The sequence below is a fragment of the Cavia porcellus genome, unplaced genomic scaffold (assembly GCF_034190915.1).
Source record: "Cavia porcellus strain 051 isolate PalLab524CR breed Dunkin Hartley unplaced genomic scaffold, mCavPor4.1 scaffold_28, whole genome shotgun sequence".
Lineage (NCBI taxonomy): Eukaryota > Metazoa > Chordata > Mammalia > Rodentia > Caviidae > Cavia > Cavia porcellus.
This window is the reverse complement of record NW_026947511.1, coordinates 49,982,917-50,003,676: the sequence shown is the minus strand read 5'-3', so window position 1 is coordinate 50,003,676 and position 20,760 is coordinate 49,982,917. Positions and strand designations below refer to the sequence as shown.

The following is a 20,760-nucleotide window of genomic DNA, read 5'->3' as shown; positions in this document are numbered from 1 at the left end:
CTGCAGGGTGGCGTGGGAGACCCTCCTCATGTGTCCTGCACCAACCCCAAGGCGTGTCCTGGTCACATCATGCTCCCTGTTGTCCACATATGATGACTACTGAGTCTGAAAGGCTACCCTCCTCTTGCCACAATACTCCCTGCCAGCATTTCAGGCAGCAAACTTTCACTTCAATATTTGCGTCTTCCAGGACCACCTCCTCCTGTCTCCTTACTCTCTCCTCACTGCTGAAGAGGAGTCTGAGGGCACCACTGCCTCCAGAGAGCCAGGGGCCAAGGAGGGAGCAGAACCTGACTTCTACCTGAGGGAGAAAAGGTTACAGGTCCCCATGCTCTTGTTAATGTAGAACTATTTTTCTCTCCTCTGCAAACCCCTCATCCTCCATCATGAGGAGTGTCCTTTCTAGACAGAAGGAGAGAGGAAGAAATCCTTACAGGGAGAACAAGTACCTCACATTAGGGGGCCAAGGAGGGGCTGTTTGAAACAGCAGAAGGAAAGAAACCTTTGGGCAAATAAAAACTTACTGTGATGCTTTATGTACTTATGCTATTAAATTGAACTGAAAATCTCAAATTGAGTTGCACAATATTCTGGAGAATTCTTGAACCTTGAGTACGTATCTACAGACCCTCAGATTCAAGTAAAATGGACTTCCAGTGGGTGAATGCAAAGGAGAACCTGACTGAAGCAAGAGCACACACAAAGGGGCCCAGAACCTTTGTCATCTCACTGTTCGTGCTCAGAAATTATGTTGAGAAGCCAATCAAACTTCTCTATCTGAGAATAATCAAACCATTTAGATCCAACTAGAGGAGATAAAAACCAAAGTAAATAGAGCCACAAAAGTATCCCCAGGAACCTTGACCTGAGCTCCTGACCTGGGAGAGGCACTTCCTGTCTGGAACTCTCACTTCCTCCTCAGTAGACTAGGAGGTGGGGTATTGGATCTTCAATCTTGCTACCAGCTCGGCAGCCCCGTGGGCACCAATTTCTGGAGGAATCCTGACCCTCGGCGTGGAATGTTTGACATGAAGCAGGTGGAAATCAGCATGAAGACACAGCCTGAGGCACCACCAGGGTGCATAGGAGGTCTGCATGAGGGTCTTACTGGCACAGGCAGGGTATGGAGCAGGGACCTGGCATGCACTGTAGCTCTCCAGGGAGAGTGAGGGTGCCAATGACACAGTAGTATCTGCAGGTCTAAGCAACTCCCAAGGACAGAACCCAGTCAAAGTTCATTTGTCCTCTACGCTTCACTTTTGAGAGTCCTGTAGCTGTCAGGAGGTGCGTGCGCTGCCTACCTGGTTGGAGTCTCCTGAGAGAGCCCGGGGATCTGCTCTGCCTCCAGCCCCCTTCACCGGGTGCTCCAGGAAACCAAGGCCACCTCCGCCCTTGCTGCTGTTTGTCTAGGCAAGCCCATGTCAGGACTTTGATCTCCTTTGGAACACCTGCCGCGTGGATGAGGGAGATTCCTGAGACCAAGTGAGGAGAAGGCCCAGCACCCCCTCGGGAAAGGCACATGAGTAAACTGAGTGATTGGTGAGTGGTGGCCATGGGAAGGTGGGGAAATGGGCCAAGAGGAACAGGCCGGTGCACAGATAGAGCCATCGTCTCTTCAGTGAAGAGATCGACGTTGATTTCTTACTATGACCTAACAGCTCTGGAAACCACAGCATAGCCTCACTCAGGCAACTACATTTTATTCTTTGTGTGTGCCCCAGGGAGGATGGTGGAATTTCCAGGGTACAGTCTCTCTGGCATGATTGCCTCCTGCTTCTTGATCCTGCTGACTGTGAAGCAACAAGGTAGGATCTTCATTTCACCGCATATTGAAATGTCCTAGTGAACCCAGTGGTGCACCAATCTCACCTCAGAGGGGCTAGCGCCGTATTTAAGAGTGTAGGTCCTGTGGCCCAAGTGCCCGTGGTCCAAAAGGGATTCCCACTCACAGCTCTGTCACTGCTGGGTCATTATTAAAGCCTCTAGCTCTTTCATTTCTTCTTCTTGTGATGACAGTAGTAACAGTAACTGTGCCTCGTCAGTGACACAGGATTTAAGAGGCAGTGACATTACATAGGATCACTGGGCTCAGTGGAGGGAGGACGTGGAGGTTGTCATGCAGTCTCTAGACTGCACACAGGAGAACAGCAGCTACTTCCTACCATGGCAATGAGTAACTAGAGGCATGCTTCCAAGAAGTGGAACTGGAAACCTTAGTAGCTGAGTTTAATCAGACAATACGTTGTGTCTTGGGAGAGGATCACAAAAATTCATTATGGGAGGGGAATAGTAGAGCTCCAAGGAAAGTGCAGCCTGGAAAACTAGAGAAAAGCACTGGGCAGGGCATCAGGAAGCAAGTGGGAGAGGGTCCCACAGGTTCCAGATCCAACACTGCAGGAACTGAGATGCACTGAGGCTCCGGCCACCTCTCTGCAGGTCCCTAAACTTCCGAAGAAGTCTGCCAGACCTTGTGACTGACTGTGCGTTCAGGCTTAGCCACTGAGGAATGGAGCGGGCTTTTGTTCAGGTTTTATAGATATTTATTGAGCAGCAATTATATTTATTGAGCAGATTTATATTGAGCAGCAACTAAGCAAAATGTCTCCAGAGGACTGAAATGTGCAAAGAGGAAACAAAAATGGGCCTAAAGCATTTATTTATTTATTTATTTTTAAATTTTATTTAAGAGGAAAAAGAGAAAAACACAAAACAAAACAAAGCGGTGTAAGGGTACACGTAATACAGAACTACAAAACAACAACAACAACAACATAACAGTAAGAAATCACCTGTTATTATCATCTTGAAAATAGTTGCTCAAATCACAGTATCAAAGAATACAAAGTGGACATTCAAACAGGGAGACTGCAAACAGCTGTGTTCAGTGATCCAAAAACATTAATATAGTCAGCTATTTAACACCCCTAAACACACTTGCTGTTATATCCGTTAGAGCTCTTTTTTTTCCCCCTCTCTTTTTTACAACAAAATTTACACATTTTGGATTTTATTACTCCTTAGTTCTTATTACTTTTTTTGGGGGGGAGAGAATACAGTCAAATATGGCAAAACAAAGCTGTCAATCAAAACCAAGGATAGACATAGCACATGATGTAGAACAGAGTACAAGGTTATTAACAATGGTTATCAACGTTGTCCCTTTTTTCCTTAAAAAGAATTGTCTATCTCATTAGGTATTATAAAGTTGGACAAAACAGTAGAGAACAAGACCAATAAAACTGAGGCATTGTAAACATTACAGGACTTCCAAAGGAGACAATTGTCAAACCAGAATGGGCATCTTAGTGAATCTTATTGCCTTCAAAGTAGTTGCCTATACCCTCAAACTTGATACTATCATACAGAATGAAACAGAGTCTAATCAGTCGAAACAAGATATTGGGAGTATTACAGGACTTCAAAACGAGTTAATAGGAAACCAAAAAGTTACTATTATATATCCTAATTTTTTAATTTTTTCCCTTAATTAAAACAAACATAAGAAATAACTAAATAATTTTTTTAAAGAATAAGGGGGAGATTGAGATAAAACAGGACATAACAATATAACAATAGAGGTCAAAGCATGACTGTTCCAGCAACCTAGTGCTTCACCACCAAACAACCCGACTTAATAGTAGTTACCATAGTGTCTGTCTTTTTCCTTGAAATATTTGGATAAAACTTCATATACTCTAGCTTCAAATATTTCCATATCAAGAAGCCCAGAATAAAGCCTTTCTAATTAATGAGTGAAAACTTTATAAGGCTTCAAGGCCACCTAATGGGGAATCATGATTACCACATATTTTTATATATTTGAATCATTACTTACATTAGGGAAACTATTCGGTATTCACACATGCGAGATTGATTTATTTCACTTATGAGTATGGTCTCAAGCTGCGCCCATTTATTGATAAATAGCTCAAAGTGATCCTTCTTTATAGCTGAATAATACTCCATTGTATAGAAATACCACAACTTTTTTATCCATTCCTCAGTTGATGGACACTTGGGTTGTTTCCAAGATCTGGCGATTACAAATTGTGCTGCTGTAAACATAGGTGCACATATATCACTGTGGTATGATGCTTTCAGTTCTTCTGGGAATATGCCTAGAAGTGGAATAGCTGGAATAAATGGGATTTCCAATCCCAACTTTTTGAGAAATCTCCAGACAGATCTCCACAAAGGCTGTACCAGTCTACACTCCCACCAACAGTGCAGGAGAGTTCCTTTTTCCCCACAGCCTCTCCAGCATTTGTTGTTGGTTTTCTTGATCCTGGCCATTCTTTCAGGAGTGAGATGGTATCTCAGTGTGGTTTTAATTTGCATTTCTGTAATGACCAATGATGATGAGCATTTTTTCATGTATTTATTTGCCATTTGCATTTCTTCATCTGAGAATTGCGTATTCATCTCAGATGCCCATTTGTGGATTGGATCTTTGAATTTTGGAGGTCTGAGTTTTTTTAATTCTTTATATGTTTTAGACAAGAGTCCCTTGTCTGAGAGAGAGTTCACTAAAATCTTTTTCCGGTTTGTGGGTTTTCTTTTCATTATGCTGGAGATTTCTTTTGACATGCAGAAACTTTTTAATAAGAAGTGGTCCCAGTTATTGATTCTGGGAAGTATTTCCTGTGCGGTTTGAGTCCTGTTCATGAATTCTTTACCTACTCCTGTCTCCAAGGTTTCCACCCAATTTGTCTTCCAATAGATTTAGTGTTTCTGTTTTAATATTCAGATCTTTGACCCATTTAGATTTTAATTTAGTACATGGTGATAGACATGGGTCTAGCTTTAGTTTTCGGCAAATGGAGAGCCAGTTTTTCCAGCACCATTTATTAAAGAGACTGTCGTGCTTCCAGTGAACCTGCTTGGCTCCTTTATCAAAGATAAGGTGGTTGAGTTTGTTTGTAGTTGTGGTTGTATCTTCTAATCTATTCCATTGATCTTTGGTTCTGTTTTGATTCCAATATCATGTTGATTTTACTACTGTTGCTTTGTAGTATAACTTCAAGTCAGGGATTGTGATGCCTCCTGCTTTGTCTTTGCTGCTTAGAATTGCCTTTGCAATTCTAGGTCTCTTCTGGTTCCAGATGAAATTTAGGAGTGATTTCTCTAGATCTATAAGGTATGTTGATGGTATTTCTATTGGGATTGCATTGAATCTGTACAACAGTTTTGGGAGAATGGCCATCTGCACAATGTTTGTTCTTCCTATCCATGAGCAAGGGATGTCTTTCCATTTTCTGAGATCATCTTCAATTTCCTTTTTCAGTGTATTATAATTTTCACTGTATAAGTCTTTCACTTCTTTCATAAGAGTAATTCCTAAATATTTCACTTTTTTGGTTGCTAATGTGAATAGTCCAGTTTCTCTTATTTCCCTCTCTGTGATTTTGTTGTTCGTGTATAGGAATGCTATTGATTTCTGAGTATTGATTTTGTATCCAGCCACATTACTGAATTGATTTATTGTATCTAAGAGTCTTTCAATGGAGTTTAGGGGGTCTTTTATGTAGAGTATCATGTCATCTGCAAACAATGATAATTTAACTTCTTCTTTTCCTATCTTTACCCCTTTTATTTCTCTTTCTTGCCTAATTGCTCTGGCTAGTACTTCCAGTACTATATTAAATAGGAGTGGTGATAAAGGACATCCTTGTCTTGTGCCCGATTTTAAAGTAAAGGCTTTCAATTTTTGGCCATTTAGTATGAATCTGGCTGTTGGTTTGTCATAAATGGTCTTTATTATATTGAGTTAAAGACCATCTATTCCAATTTTCTGTAGAGTTTTTATCATGAATAAATGTTGGAGCTTATCGAAGGCTTTTTCTGCATCTATAGAAATGATCATGTGATTCTTATTTTTGGCTTTATTGATATGGTGGATTACATTTATTGATTTGCGTATGTTGAACCATCCTTGCATTCCTGGGATGAATCCCACTTGGTCATGGTGTATAATCTTCTTGATGATTTGCTGGATCCTGTTTGCCAATATTTTATTGAGGATTTTTGCATCTGTGTTTATTAGGGAGATCAGTCTATAGTTCTCTTTTTTAGTTGGGTCTTTCTCAGGTTTTGGTACTAGAGTAATATTTGCTTCCAGGAATGACTTAGGAAGGATTGCTTCCCTTTCAATTTCATTGAATAGTTTGAGGAGTGTCGGCATTAGGTCTTCTTTGTATTTCTTGTAGAATTCTGCAGTGAATCCATCTGGGCCTGGGCTCTTCTTGGTGGGTAAGGACTTAATTACATTTTCAATTTCAGTAACAGAGATTGGGTTATTCAACAGTTTTACATCCTCTTGATCTAGCTTTGGTACTTCATATGCTTCTAAGAATCTGTCTATTTCTTCTGTGTTATCAAACTTTTGAGAGCAGAGGTTTCGGAAATAGGTGTTGATGATCTTCTGTATTTCTATTGGGTCTGTAGTGATTTCTCCTTTTTCATTTCTTATTGCATGAATTTGAGTTTTTTCTTCCCTTTTTTAAATAAGGTTGGCTAGGGGCTTATTGATTTTATTTATTCTTTCAAAGAACCCACTCTTTGATTCGTTGATTCTTTGGATTGTTTTCTTAGTCTCTATTGCATTGATTTCTGCTCTGATTTTTATAATTTCCTCTCTTCTTTTGGCTTTGGGCTTGACTTTCTCTTCTTTTTCTAGCTGTTTGAGGTGTAGCATCAAGTTATTTATTTGTATTCATTCTGTTTTCCTGATGTGGGAACTCAGTGCAATAAATTTTCCTCTCAGGACAGCTTTCATTGCATCCCACAGATTCCGGTAAGTTGTATCTGCATTTTCATTTTCTTTTAGGTATTGTTTAATTTCTTCTTTAATTTCTTCTGTGGCCCACTGATTACTCAAGAGTGTGTTATTCAGTTTCCATGTGTTTGCGGGATTTTTGCAATATCTTTTATCATTAATTTCTAATTTCAGAGTGCTATGATCCGATAACATGCAAGGGATGATTTCAACTCTTTTGCATTTGTTTAAATATGTTCTGTGAGCTAATATATGTTCTATTTTAGAGAATGATCCATGTACTGCTGAGAAGAATGTGTATTCTGATGTTGTTGGGTGGAACATTCTGTATATGTCTATCAAACCCATTTGTTCACAGGTGTGATTCAGTTCTGTTATTTCTTTGCTCATTTTCTGTCTGGTTGATCTGTCCCTTGGTGTCAATGGCGTATTGAGGTCTCCTGTTACAACTGTGTTACTGATAATTTTTTTCATTTCTGTTAATAATTGTTTTATATAACTGGGTGCTCTGGAGTTTGGTGCATATATATTTAAGATAGTTATCTCTTCCTCTTGGAGTTTTCCCCTTACAAGTATGTAGTGACCTTCTTTGTCCTTTATGGTCATTGTTGGTTTAAAGTTCACATTGTCTGCAAACAGAATGGCTACTCCTGCCTTTTTTTGGATTCCTGCTGCATGAAGAATTGTTTTCCATCCTTTGACTTTCATTCTTTGAGTATCCTTCTGGGTTAGATGGGTTTCCTGTAAACAGCATATGGTTGGATTTTGTTTCTTGATCCATTCTGCTAGTCTGTTTCTTTTGATTGGTGCATTGAGACCATTTACATTAATGGTTATTACTGTTAAATGCTGGTTAATTGTAGGAATGTTATCTCTCTGCTGTTGCATCTTTATCTTTCTGTTCTGTTTAATTTTTTGCTTTGCTTAGTGGTTTTTTCCTTTGTGTATCTAAACTGTCTTTCAATATTTTTTGCAGGGTTGGTTTGGTGTTCATGAAGTTCTTCAGCTGTTCTTTGTCATGGAAGTATCGTATTTCACCATCTATTTTGAATGATAGTTTTGCAGGATATATCAGTCTAGGTTGGAAATCATTTTGCTTTAGGATCTGGAATACTTCACTCCAGGCTCTTCTTGACTTTATCATTTGTGCTGAGAAGTCTGCTGTGATTCTGATAGGTTTTCCTTTATAAGTGATCTGTCTTTTCTCTCTGACACCTTTTAATAATCTATTCTTGTGTTGGATTTTTGGGATGGTGGTTATTATATGTCTGGGTGTATTTTTTCTTTTTTTTTGTTATGACTATTTGGAGTTCTATATGCTTCACGGATCCTGATGTCGGTTTCTGATCTCATGCTTGGGAAATTTTCATCTATTACTTCTCTAAATATCCTCTTGACATCCTTTATGTTGTCTCCTTCTTTTTCATTAATCCCTATCATTCTTATGTTATTTTTCTTTGCATTGTCTTGCAGTTGTTGAATTGTTGTTTCCTTATTCCTTGTTATTTTTAAAAGATCTTTCCTTTCCTGTTCACTAGCTGCAATCCTGTCTTCAAGGTCTGAAATTCTATCTTCACTTTCATTAAGGTGGTTTTTACAACTTTCAGTGGAGTTTTTTATTTCCTGTGTATCTCTGTGAATCTGCATTATGTATTCTCTTTGTTTCTTATATTGCTTGTCTAGGGATTCTATCTTTTTGTTTAGTTCCTCCAATTTTTTATCTGTGTTTTCTTTAGATATATTCAGAATCTCTTTCATTTCTTTTATCATTTCTTCTTTTTTCTGGGAGATTATTTCGAGTTTGAATTTCTTTAAAGCTTCCTGGAGTTGCTTGTCAATTTCAGTAGCTATTGTGTCCGATATTTGAGGTGTATGGCATATATTTTCTTCTATATACATTGCTCCTAGGGTTTCTTGACATGGGCTGGAGGTTTGAGGTTGTAATTTGGTCTTTCATTTTGTCATTTTCCTACGTTTTTGTGTTTCAAGTGTTATTTGAAAGCTTCCTCAGGATCTGTTGAAAATCCCCTTCTATGTTTGCCGCTACTGAGACTCTGGCACCATGCTACCCCAAGCCATTGGGCCTGTAGAACCAGTGGCCCTCCTCTGCCTGCTCAGAACTCCGCAGTTCCAGACAAGCTGGGCCTCAGGGACACTGTGCGCCCACCTGCCCCTTGGAAGCTTCACAGCTCTTCAATTGCATCCGGGTTAGGGTACTCACCACAGGCCGCAGTGCTTCAGGAACCGGTGGACCCTCCCTGGTTGCAGAGATATCCACAGTCCTCCAGACACATGGAGAGGCCGATGCAGGCACCGCAGATCCTCCCAGCTCCTCCTCTGTACACTGATGGCTAGGCGTGCCAACAAAACAGGCTGGGCCCCTGGGATAGTGTGGGCCCGCCCACCCGTCGGGAGCTCAGCAGTTCTCCAAGTGCAACTGGGATGGGGAGGCAGATGTAGAGGCCTCAAACCCACCTCTCCCCTTCACTGCACCTGGTAGCCTGGAGAGACCCAAACAGTCTGGGCCGAGATATCCACAGTCCTCCAGACACACAGAGAGGCCGATGAAGGCACCTCAGATCTGCCCAGCTCCTCCTCTGCACACCGATTGGGCCTAAAGCATTTAGAATGAGACAGCACAGGACATGACAGATGCTACACATGAAGCTGTTAAACATGATAACATGAGGAATTATGAAGTATTTCCAGTTTTAAATAAGGACAGATGTTACACATGACTTCACACTCAAACTCTCTGGACAAACCACAGCCCTTAATTCAATAAAAATATGAAAACTGCACTATGCATAATCCCAATAATTGAGGGATTAAATCTCTCCAGGGGAAAAGATTCTTAGTCCTTTACCCAGGACAAGAGTGATCCTGAGGAGCTGAAAATCTAACAAATGAACGTATTGCACAAATTCTAGGAAAATGATTAACATGTTAACCACTACCACAAAGTTTGTAACTGTAAAATAAATTTTTTAGTTTATTTGAGAAAAGAAACAACCCAGAGATGGTGGTTTTACTATCTTAAAGATGAAATTAAGATTCCAAACTCCAAACTTCATTGAGAGTAATAGGTTCATGTCCAAATGACAAAGCTAAGTGACATTTTGGCATGTGGGTGCAGACTTTTTCATTGCTTTTATTTAAAATACAAAGTGATTCTTTCCTCAACAAAAGTGTGCATATCATGATCAATTTCTCTGAAACTTTCAAGTAAAGCTCTCCCTTCTCCAGGTGCCTCATTCTAACACACTACACTTTTGGCCTCTGTCTCTGTCTCTGACTCCTCTCTCTCTCTCTCTCTCTCTCTCTCTCTCTCTCTCTTTTGCTTGCTTCCTCACTCCTTCCCTCCCTCTCTCCCTCTTCCTCTCTCTCTGTCTCTCGGTCTCTCTCTCTTTCTGTTTCTCTCTGTCTCTCTGTGTCTCTGTCTGTCTGTCTGTCTCTCTCTCTGTCTCTCTGTCTCTCTCCTGTCTTGCAGATGACTTCAGAGTGCTCGGCCCTGAGGGTCCTATCCTGGCCAGGGTTGGAGAGGATGCCCTGCTGACCTGCCGGCTCCTCCCCAAGAGGAGCGCTGCACACATGGAGGTGCTGTGGTACCGTTCAGAGCCCCGTGCGGCTGTGACTGCACCCCAGGGTGGGACTGACATGGTCGAGGTGCAGGTACAGGAGTGCAGAGGACGGTTAGAGATGCTAGAGGACGGCGTCGCAGAAGGCAGCGTGACTCTCAAGATACGCAGCGTCCAGCCGTCTGACAGTGGGCAGTACTGGTGCCGTTTCCAGGACCGGGACTACTTCGGAGAGACAAGCTTGCTGCTCCAAGTAGCAGGTGACTACCTTGGCAAAGACATAATAAGAGTCTCAGAGAAAGGAGGAGATTAATTTGGGGTCAGAATTGCCTTTCCATTATCAAGGCAACTATAATGTTCACTCCCTTTTTCTGAGTCACTTCAAAATAGGTGGTTCTGAAATCTTTGGAGGAAGCTCCCTTATAAGGTATTTCCCCAAATTTAACTTGCATAATTTTGACCATCATTATGGATTATCTGGAAGCCATGGCATGAGATATGTCATGTAACATCAGTAATTTTGCCAGAACACAAATTTTTGCCATAAAAACCTGGTGTGTGAGAGCAAGTTGGCTGCTGAGTGAGTCCAGCTGGCTGCCCAGCACCTGGCTTAGTGGAACCCACCTGCAGAACCTGAGATGCAAAACTTCGTTGCTTCCTGTGATGCCCATTGCTGGGACTCTAGTGATGAGACTGAAGCAGTGAGGAGCATCTTGCTTTCTTAGAGATTGTTATGTGCCATGCTCAGTGATTCTAGGACTCCGGGGTGCTTTGGGAAGCCTCCCCTTGGTGTGGCAAAACTCTACAGAGTCAGTTATTTAGCAAAGCAGGAAGGTTTGAAGAGGAAAAGGGGAAAGGGAGGGAGGGGTCTGCCTCACGGTACAGTGTCTGCAAAGTAAATCAAAACATGATTTCTGGCAACAATCACTGCTGCATGCCAAGGAGAAAACAGGCAAAGCCAGTTCCTCACGAGGGAAGCAAGGTTTCAGGAGATGATGTCTCTGGCTAAGGCTGCTGTTTTCTTTCCTTCGGAAAGTTTTTTAAACTCTTGTAATGATGGTTTCCATATTCAAGATGATTCCACACAGATGAAAATACCTATGTGTTTCTGAGACACGGGGGAAGAGGAACTGATGCACTTCCCTATTAGGGCTGTTTAAAATTATGGCAGACTTGTTTATGGCTCCAGGTAGAGGGATGGGTCTCTTTCTCTCCATAAACGATAGAGACAACATTTAGCATGGGAGTTGTAGTGTTGAAGAGAGGAAAAAATTATGGCTTTAAATTGCACTAACTTAGGATTTCAAAATGGCTCTTTCAAAAGCATTTTCCCTACTGAATGGACCATTCAAATACAAGAACTCCTCAAGCAGTTTATTGAAGGAGCTCCAGCACTACAACCACCAACAAAAGAAATGGGAAGAAAAGTCCCCGCGGAGGTGACTTCTGAGCCTATATGAAGTATTTGGTTGAAGTCTGGGTATCACTCAAAACATCGAACAAATGGCCTGATACAGACACAACTAGGGGCAAAGGGGAAGTTCAGAGAAGGTTCATGGGTAACGTCTTTGTTTAGAGTACTAGACAAATAAACAAAATACTATCTCTCCCTTCTCTCTTACTCCCACTCTGGATCTGAAGGGAAATGTGCTCATTTGCTAAAATTTAGAGATACTATAGATCAAGCACAGTGCATCAGCACACCGATTCCACTGGGAAGGAAACTCTGGAACACTTCCACTCCTCGGACCCCTGAGTTCCCTCCCCTCCCTCTCTGAGCAAGACCCCTAGGACCTCAGTCTCTGTGGCTGCGCCTCGGTGGCTCTGGGCCTCAGGAATGTGCCTCTCTTCTGTAGGTCTGGGTTCTGCCCCTCAGATCCATATCACGGGGAACCAGTCAGGTGGAGTGGAGCTCCTGTGTACTGCAGAAGGCTGGTTCCCAGAGCCCCATGTCCGCTGGGAGGACAGATGGGGAGAGAGGCTGCTGGAGGTCTCAGAGCACCACGTCCTAGGTGAAGATGGCCTGTTCCGCGTGGAAGACATGCTCGTGGTTGGAAATGTCTCTGTAGTGACCGAGACCGTGTCCTGCTTCATCCACAACCCTGTCCTCGAGGACGGGAAGGGGGCAGTCCTCAACCTCCCAGGTCAGTGTGCTGTGGGTGGCTTGGGTGACAGGCCTGCTGGAGAGCTTGGGGGAGCTAAGCAGTGGCTCATATTTGCTATAGGTTAAAACATCTGACCTTTGGCAACGTGTTAGACATGACCATAAAACCATTACACATCCGTAGCTAGAAGTAGGGACATTCTGACTAGCTTCAATTGTGCTCTACCTCTGGTTCTCCTCTCTATGATGATTGTCGTTGCGAATGTAATCTTCTAACAGAAATGCTTCCCTGTGATTTGTGATGCCAGGGACTTCCTGCAGTCCATCATGTAAGGATATTCAGAGATGAAGAGAACCACTTATATAATGGAGCAGCATCTTATTTATTGCCTCATTTTAAAGAACAATAAAAACAATAACCAAACAGATCTGATTCCATACCATAGTGGAAAGTTTCTTGTGTTACTAAAAATTGTATCACTGATGAAAAGTATTTTTGAATAATTTGACTGGCAGAAAATTCTTCATGACGTACTATTCAGTGTAAAAATTATCTGTGTATCTACAAATACTCATTTTGAGTCATATAAAAACTATAGGCTTCCAGTAACTTATAAGTTGACTAAGACTTGGGACACTTTCTATATTTGGATATGTTGCTACTATTTGTGTAAATGGGTAAATTAAAAACTTAAAATAAATGTTATCTATTAATATTCAAAAACAGATATTATGGGCCTAGGGACTTAGCTTAGTGGCACAAGAGCTTGCCTGGCAAGCACAAGGTTGTCAGTTCAATCCTCAGTAGCACACACACACAAAAACAAAACAGATATTATGTATCTGAGTTTAGACTTATAGGTCATAATTGCTTATGTTCACATTTTTATACTTCCCATACACTCATACGTAGAATATGCACCATTTTAAAATAATTGTTAAATATCAGCAAAATCAATATTATTAGGTAATAGAACTAATAGCATTTTTATTGGGCTGGAAGAAAGAAAAAAAGCCATATCACTAGTTGAATCATTACAGGAAAGAATACTTTTCTGTGTTTCGTATATTTAATTAAACTTATTTCAGTAAAATGTAGAACTTGCTGTTATTTCTCAGTAGTTTCCCTCCTTTCCTTTAGACCTGATATCCTAATGTGTTTTTCCTGTTTCTCCTCCAGAGAAGCTGCAGACTGAGATGGGTAAGTAAGTAGCATACTCCAGCCTGCAGCCAGGTGGCGCCTCTCCTGCGCCACAGAAGGGTAGAGTGGGAGCACCTACTGAAGACTTCCTGACCCAGACGAGAAACTGAGGCAGTGTTTTCCCAAGTGCTGTGCGAAGTTAGTAAAAGTGGGGCCTGGAGGAGCACAGATCTTCACAGCTTTCTACAGAGCTCTCCCCAGCATGTGTCTTGCCACTCTGAGAGTCACAGGGACTCCGCTGGGCACCTATGAAGGGGTATGGCCATCTTCTGCAGCCTGTGTGGAGAGAGGAAAGCGAGCTGCCTTCAGGACGTGTGAAAGTCCTGGAGGCTCCTTCAAAACATCCCTCCTGTGAGGGCAGTGCCATGATGCTCTCCAGAGGTCACCTCACTACCTACACAAGCTGGTCCTTAGAGATTCTGTCCCTGCTTCTCACCCCAGTGCGCTCCTAACTTTATCATCAAGAGGGAAGCTATTTCAGGGGAAAGCCTGGGATCTTGCCATGGGTGTGATAACTCCCAAGCTTTGTGTGGTTTTTATTTAGTTTTATTTATTTGCCCCACTTTTTCATTAGATGGTTAATATTTTGTTAGATATTGATTTATGGTGCTAAGATAAGCAGTTTAAAAAATAACCAGCTGGTGTTTGAGGCCCTTTCAGTTTCTCCTTTACCACCTTCCCTCTGTCTTGTCTCCAGTGGTTTTCTCCCAGCCCAGGACAACTCTCCTGTTCCCTGCTCAGACACACTTGAAGCTGGATAAATTCCTGCTTCATCCACATCCTTTTGTCCAGCAAGTCACCTGTTAGGGAATGTAGAGGGAGGGTGAGCTTAATCACACCTTTCAGCTCATGGATGAGATTTTAAAAGAATCAGGATGAAAACCACACTCCTTCTCTGCCAGAATCTAGCATGATACCTTTGAACTCACTGAACCATAAATATACAGGGAAGGCCCTCATGAAGGTCAAAGACTACTCCACACCCTCAGGAGAAGCAGCCTGTGAGCCTTGACCCTTCCAGTGGGACCCTTTCCACCTGGTCAGCAAACCTGCCTGACTGGACAGAAACCTTCGTGGCAGAGCTTGCTGCTTACAGGTCAGGAAGCCAGGCCAGTGTAATGGCCAGGTTGACACAGGTCTCTATCCTTCAGGAAGATTTTAGGCGGAGTCACTCTTTTGAGCTCTCTGAGCCAACTCAACATGTCCATCAGAGACTAAGTCACAAAACACATGATGTGGTGTCCCTAACTTTGACAACTGCTGGGGCCACAGAAAACAAGAGGGAAAGACTGAGCTTACCCTGCTGGCAGAGAGAGAGAGGGGCTATGTGCCCCAGGAAGGAACAGACTCCTGTGCGCCTATATTATTGTTCTGGGTTTTGTACTTGGCCAACCTCCTAATTCTATAACTTAAAATGTACCTCAGGATTACCTGTGAATATTAAACTTAGTGTTTCCTTATAACTCCACAAACATAGAACCTTAAAAAACTAAAACACGGTTACTAGACCTGACTTGGCAATACTTTGAGTATACTTTCTTCAATTTTTCTTACTGAATGTATCTGACATTTATTTTAATGTTGGTTAAGATCAAATCAGAGAGTGGGAATGGCTTCCCTGCCTTCATATCACACTCCCTAACATTCTTTTGCTCACCCATCATGATCGTCTAAGCACTTTATTCAGAATATTTGCATAACCCCACAACAACCTATGATTTTCACAGTGCCATGACTCATGAGAAGGTTCTTCCTTGAACAAAGATTAACCAGTATCCTGAGCCCATGAGATGCTCATCTACTCAAAGGGTGACCCTGAGCCTCTGACCTGCCATAGGATGCATGGGGTTCAAGACCCCATGAGGGACAGCCTTGTTGATGGTGTTATTTACTCCATTCTAATTCGTCCATTGTGTGTTATCTGCTTATTTAACAGCTTCCTTACAAGTGATTGGACCTTCTCAGCCCATCCCTGTCCGAGTGGGAGAAGACATACAATTAACCTGTTATCTGTCCCCCAAGACTAATGCCCAGGGCATGGAGGTGAGGTGGGTCCGATCCCTTTGGTACCCTGCAGTTTATGTGCATGTGAATGGGGACCTCATGGCTGGAGAACAGATGTCAGAATACAGAGGGAGAACTTCACTGGTGAGTGATGCCATCCAGGAAGGGAAGCTGACCTTGCAGATCCACAATGCCAGAGCTTCAGATGATGGGTGGTACCGGTGCCTGTTTGAAAGTGATGGTGTCTACCAAGAGGCCAGCATGGAGCTGAAGGTGATAGGTAAGGGTTCTGTGTAGGTGCTCGGAATCCAACAACAGTAGCTACCACATAACACATTTGTTCTTTAAAAATTTCTCTGTCTTCTGAAGTTTTCTTAATTTTCATTCATTGTCAATATTATATTGAACCTCCAGTAAGCAGGAGCCACCATAGATACTTTAAGTCCACAAATTTAAATGAACTAAATTTAATTCTTTGTATTCAGAACTTTTTTCCTTCTGAGTATCTCCGCAAAGTGACCCATATTTAGGGAAATCTGAGACTTTTAGTCCATAATTTTTCACCACGCTTATTATTTCATGATGTGTTATTAAAAGTCTGGAAAACATATATAGTTACCAGAAAGTATAATAATTTGAAGACTAACTTATAAGCACAATGTAAAAAAAAATCTTAAAGGTTGACAACCATGGCAAGAACAGAGGAGGAAAGGTAAAATCACTCTCTAGAATCAATTTCCAAATTGTACAAACATCACTGATTAAAAACATACACAGGTTAAAATCTTAGAACCTTTACGCATATCTTACATGGAATTTGAATCCAAATTAGCAGGTATAGTTCAGGAATATACACAGGAGCACACCTTGAGATGCAAATGGACTCCATCATTTTTCTGCTACTAGACATGGCTATTTTAAGACTTTGGTCTTTAAGATTATTCTTTTACTCTTTTTTATTGTATCCACATGACCCATGATCTGTTAAAAGTTATTCTGTCCTCATGGACAGAAAAAAGAAGTTGGGAGTTGAAAATTTAATGTGCCTCTGGCTCTATCCCAGGGTGGCTTAGGAACAAGAAAATACGAAAAACAATAACAGCAACAAAAAAGAAAAATCCACTCTCATCTCTAAGTGCAGTACCGTGGTCTCCTAAGCTTTGCTGTCTTCCCCAAGCCTTCTGGGAGCCACGCTCATTATTACTTGCAGGGGCCCCGAGCATTGATTCCTTGTTCTGTTTTCCCAGCCGTGGGTTCTACCCCATTTGTCACCGTGGAGAGGCATAAGGCTGGAGAGAAACAACTGACGTGCACTTCTGACGGCTGGTTCCCACAGCCCCACGTGCAGTGGAAGGACACAGAAGGAAGAATAGTGCCATCGGATCCTGCAGTCCTACATCAGGGCCAAAATGGCCTGTTTGACGTGGAGTCACACCTGTTAGTCACAAACAGCTCCGTGATGAACGTGGCTTGTTCCATCAGCAACCTCCCGCTGGGTGAGGAGAAGACAGTGGCTGTTTCCCTCTCAGGTTGGTGATTCCACATGGTCCTCTCAGGATAACAGGAGATAAAAATCAAACCAACTCAGACTTGTTTTTATTTAACTTTATAAATATTTTTTTTCACTCTGATCTAATATTCTACTCTATCTTGCAAATGTGATCTTCAGGACTCCTAGGGATCCTGCTTCTCTGAATTTCTCATCCATACTCCCACCCAGAGCTCCAAAGATGTTCTCACTGCTGGGCATATACTAAATTCTAATAGCTGACTCTAATTTGTAAGACCTACACATTCACTTCTTATGTGAAAACAAGAGTAGAATTTTATTCTGTCTTGGTGGATGTTAATTCAGATTAGAAACTAATTTTTCCTAACATCATCTTCTTGGCTGTACCTAAGCAATTTCCCCTTTTGCCACTCCAGCTATTCCACTGGATGTGTGGTCTAATTGAAAAACAAGGAGACAGTAAGTGTGTGAGTGTGTGCATGCGTGCACACTGCTGAGAGACGCACACACCAAAGTCAGTCTGGGCCCTACAGCCATTCCCCAGCCTCTACACAGCATTAGATCAAGGGGCTTGAGCGGCGCCTTCTTGCCATCCCAGGAGCTGCTCGGATTGAAGGACAGTCTGGATACTCTTCCGGTGTCATGGTTACAGGAATTCTATTGTTTTCCTTTCAGAGTCCAAGAAGAATTTTTCATGGAAGATGCTGCCTGTTTTGGGATTGCTTCTGATGGTGACCATAGGCTTGATCTGGATGAAGAGCTGTAAAAAAGGTAACTTGTGGACATAGACCCAGTGCAAAGGAATCGTGGCAGTGCGACTTACTGTGCGCTTTTCTTGGCCTCTCTTTTCAGTGGTCAAGAATGCATCAGAGAGCGTTCGTTAATCATTGAATGTGGAGAATCTCTGGTTTATATTCATGTCCCCCCTTAGTTATAAACGAATTTTAAGCTTACAGCAATAATAGGAGCAACAGGATTGGAAGACAATAACTTGGTTCTGTAACCATCATTCCCTAAACCCCAGTGAAGGGAGAAGAAGAAAAAGTTAGTGGATCACTGTCTGCTGCTGAAGCCGAGAGCTGAGATCTTCAGAGATTCTGTTGGTGTGAACTTTTACTGAGATCTCTTAAAATGCAATGCTTTTTCTATTGGCAGTTCCTGCCTTGCCAATGAAGGCTTTCTTGTATGTTGGTGGGGTATTTTCTGTGCCCTAGAAGTTCTACATGAAATTTCTGGTGTTACTAAAATGTTCATTTGCTTCTTTAGATGTTAATAGCATAAAATTAACACTTTTCAACATGGATTCATTGTCAGCATGGACTTTTTTCTTTACAGTGAGTATGACCCAGGATGTAAAGAAAACTCATGTGAAATCCACTCTTCCTGGGGAACATGAGACCATTGCAACCTGTGAACATTCATATAGCCAGATGTCCCATAGGACGCTGAAAGCTTCCTCTACACCCCGGGTCAGGTGGGGCTCACGTCAGCAAAGGGGAACTGAGATTTGGGGGTGAGGATGAGACAGTGTGGGCCCTGGGCATCAGTGACAATATTTTGAGGAAAAACTAACTTACATGTTACTGTAAAATGCGTTTTGGGCAATGAGTTGCTGTGGACATTAGCATTGAGCCATCAGTTCTTCAGACCTCTTCCTAAGGTGACCCCTGGTCTGCTGGCCTCCCTCCTTTATACTTCTGGACAATTCTCGCTCGTAACACAACCAAAACTTTCTTCAGTGATTGCTCCTCTGTATTTATCACTCACCTAGATCACTCTTTCAGAGAAGGCCTATTCATCATCACCATGGAAATGGCAACCTTGAGTCTGGAAAACAGGATCATATTAGGAGCCCCAGATCTTTTCTCCTTCCACCAACAGCTCAACAGGATCCAAGTCACGGGGGCTTTAACTTCACCCAGGATTGATATCTGACCTGGAGACTGATCTCTTCATAGACTGGTCCTAGGCCAGTTTCCATTCCATTGTTTCTACCCATCACAGTCTGATGTCTGATGACTGAATGCTTAGAAAAATCTAATGGGAAAAGCAATTTAGCATAAAGGAGCAAAAAAAAAAAATAAAACAGAGCAAGTATTTGATGATTTTCTTTAAGATGGTAACAATTATATTGTCCATGTAAGTGCAGTTTAGAGAACAAAAAACACAGTTTAAAAAACAATAAGGGTTAATACAGCTACATATGAATATAGAAATCTGTTCAACAAAAATAATCGTGAAATTTGTAAGATGTGTCTTAAAATTTCTGATGTTAATAGAAGTGATGGGGAGGATTTTTCTGTATGTCTTGCCAGAGAGTATAAAGCTTTAGAAACTGAAGCAGAATGATACTGTAAAAAAATGAGCAGGTGAAGGATTGTAACCACAAAGATAGTTTAGAATTTGTAAGCAGTTTATGGAGAATAATACAAATGTAAATTGGTGGATATTTTCTGCAATTGGGTATTCACTGATTGTGTAGCGATAAATGAATACAAGTTCGAAAAATATGCTGAACATACGATGGGCTTTTTTTTTAGTACCAGGAATTTAACTGAGGGTCTTATGCTTTCCAAGTAGGTGCTGTGCCATTGAGCTATAGTCCGGCCCACTATGAACTTTTATAACAAAGCATTTCTGTAGGTTAGTTTAGATTGTAAAAAGTATACCCTAAAAGTTAATCACAGGCTGGGGATTGAGCTCAGTGGCATAAGCGCCTTGAAAGCACACAGTCATGAGTTCAATCTTCGGTACCAAAAAAAAAAAAAAAAAAAAAGAAAAGAAAAGAAAAGAAAAGAAAAGAAAAAGAAAAAATCATGTTACTAAATTTCTATTAGATCACTGAAGAGAAGAGATTGCACTGTCAATTTTAGAGTGTCTAGTCACTTTTTATGCTTTGATTTTATAACTTTAACAACTATTAAGATGGCAAAATGTAATGTATCAACTAGTGATTTTATGATGTTAATTTTTAAAAATTCTGTATTCTACTTTTTCCTTGTTTTTTATATTTTTAAACTTTCTTTTCTTTAAATAAAATTTTAAAAAGTTAATCACAATTATGCACAACTGAAAAAAATCTCACAAACAACCTTGGGCCATAAAACTCAGACATAAAAGAGTTCATGTACATGAGACTAAGCAAACTTAAGCTACTAAGTTGGAATGAGAATAGTATTTATCCTTAAGGGGATATAGACTGGAAACAGAAAATTAGATTTTTCCTTCCTGACACAACCATCAAATCATGAAGAGCTTGGAGTGAAGTATTCCAAGTCCTGAAAGAAAATAAACTTCAACCCAGACTGGTGTATCCTGAAAAACTATCTCTCAAAATTAATGGATAAACAAGATACTTCCATGAAAAAGAGGAACTGGGGGAGTTCACGACCACCAAGCCAACCCTACAAAAAATACTGAAGAACATTCTAGAGAGAGAAAAAAGACCATGGTTTCAGAACAGTGGCAGAGGGGGCTCACTGAATGGGTCAGACAATGGAATAAAGGGAAAAAGTAGACAACCAATGGCAGAAAAAATAACATGTGAGACAGAGAAGGTTGGCTATAATCACTAATATAGACAGCCTC

General features: G+C 41.3%; 1 protein-coding gene across 3 annotated transcripts; it reads left to right on the top strand.

Annotated features, from left to right (window-relative positions):
- The first annotated feature begins 939 nt into the window (after positions 1–939).
- Btnl2 (butyrophilin like 2) lies at positions 940–19,682 on the top strand. 3 transcript variants are annotated; one of them, XM_003473942.2, is made up of 9 exons: positions 940–1,539; positions 1,722–1,805; positions 10,266–10,613; positions 12,210–12,497; positions 13,638–13,658; positions 15,595–15,942; positions 16,910–17,191; positions 17,848–17,943; positions 18,508–19,682. In XM_003473942.2, exons 2-9 carry the CDS (start codon positions 1,727–1,729, stop codon positions 18,687–18,689), a joined length of 1,644 nt encoding a protein of 547 aa, XP_003473990.2. In that variant the 5' UTR covers positions 940–1,539; positions 1,722–1,726; the 3' UTR covers positions 18,690–19,682. The 3 variants fall into 3 exon arrangements, with proteins under 3 accessions (XP_003473990.2, XP_063095179.1, XP_063095180.1); XM_063239109.1 differs by lacking the exons at positions 940–1,539; positions 18,508–19,682 and adding an exon at positions 18,122–18,473 and having other exon boundaries at positions 1,546–1,805; XM_063239110.1 differs by lacking the exons at positions 940–1,539; positions 18,508–19,682 and adding an exon at positions 18,025–18,473 and having other exon boundaries at positions 1,546–1,805.
- Positions 19,683–20,760: the final 1,078 nt, after the last annotated feature.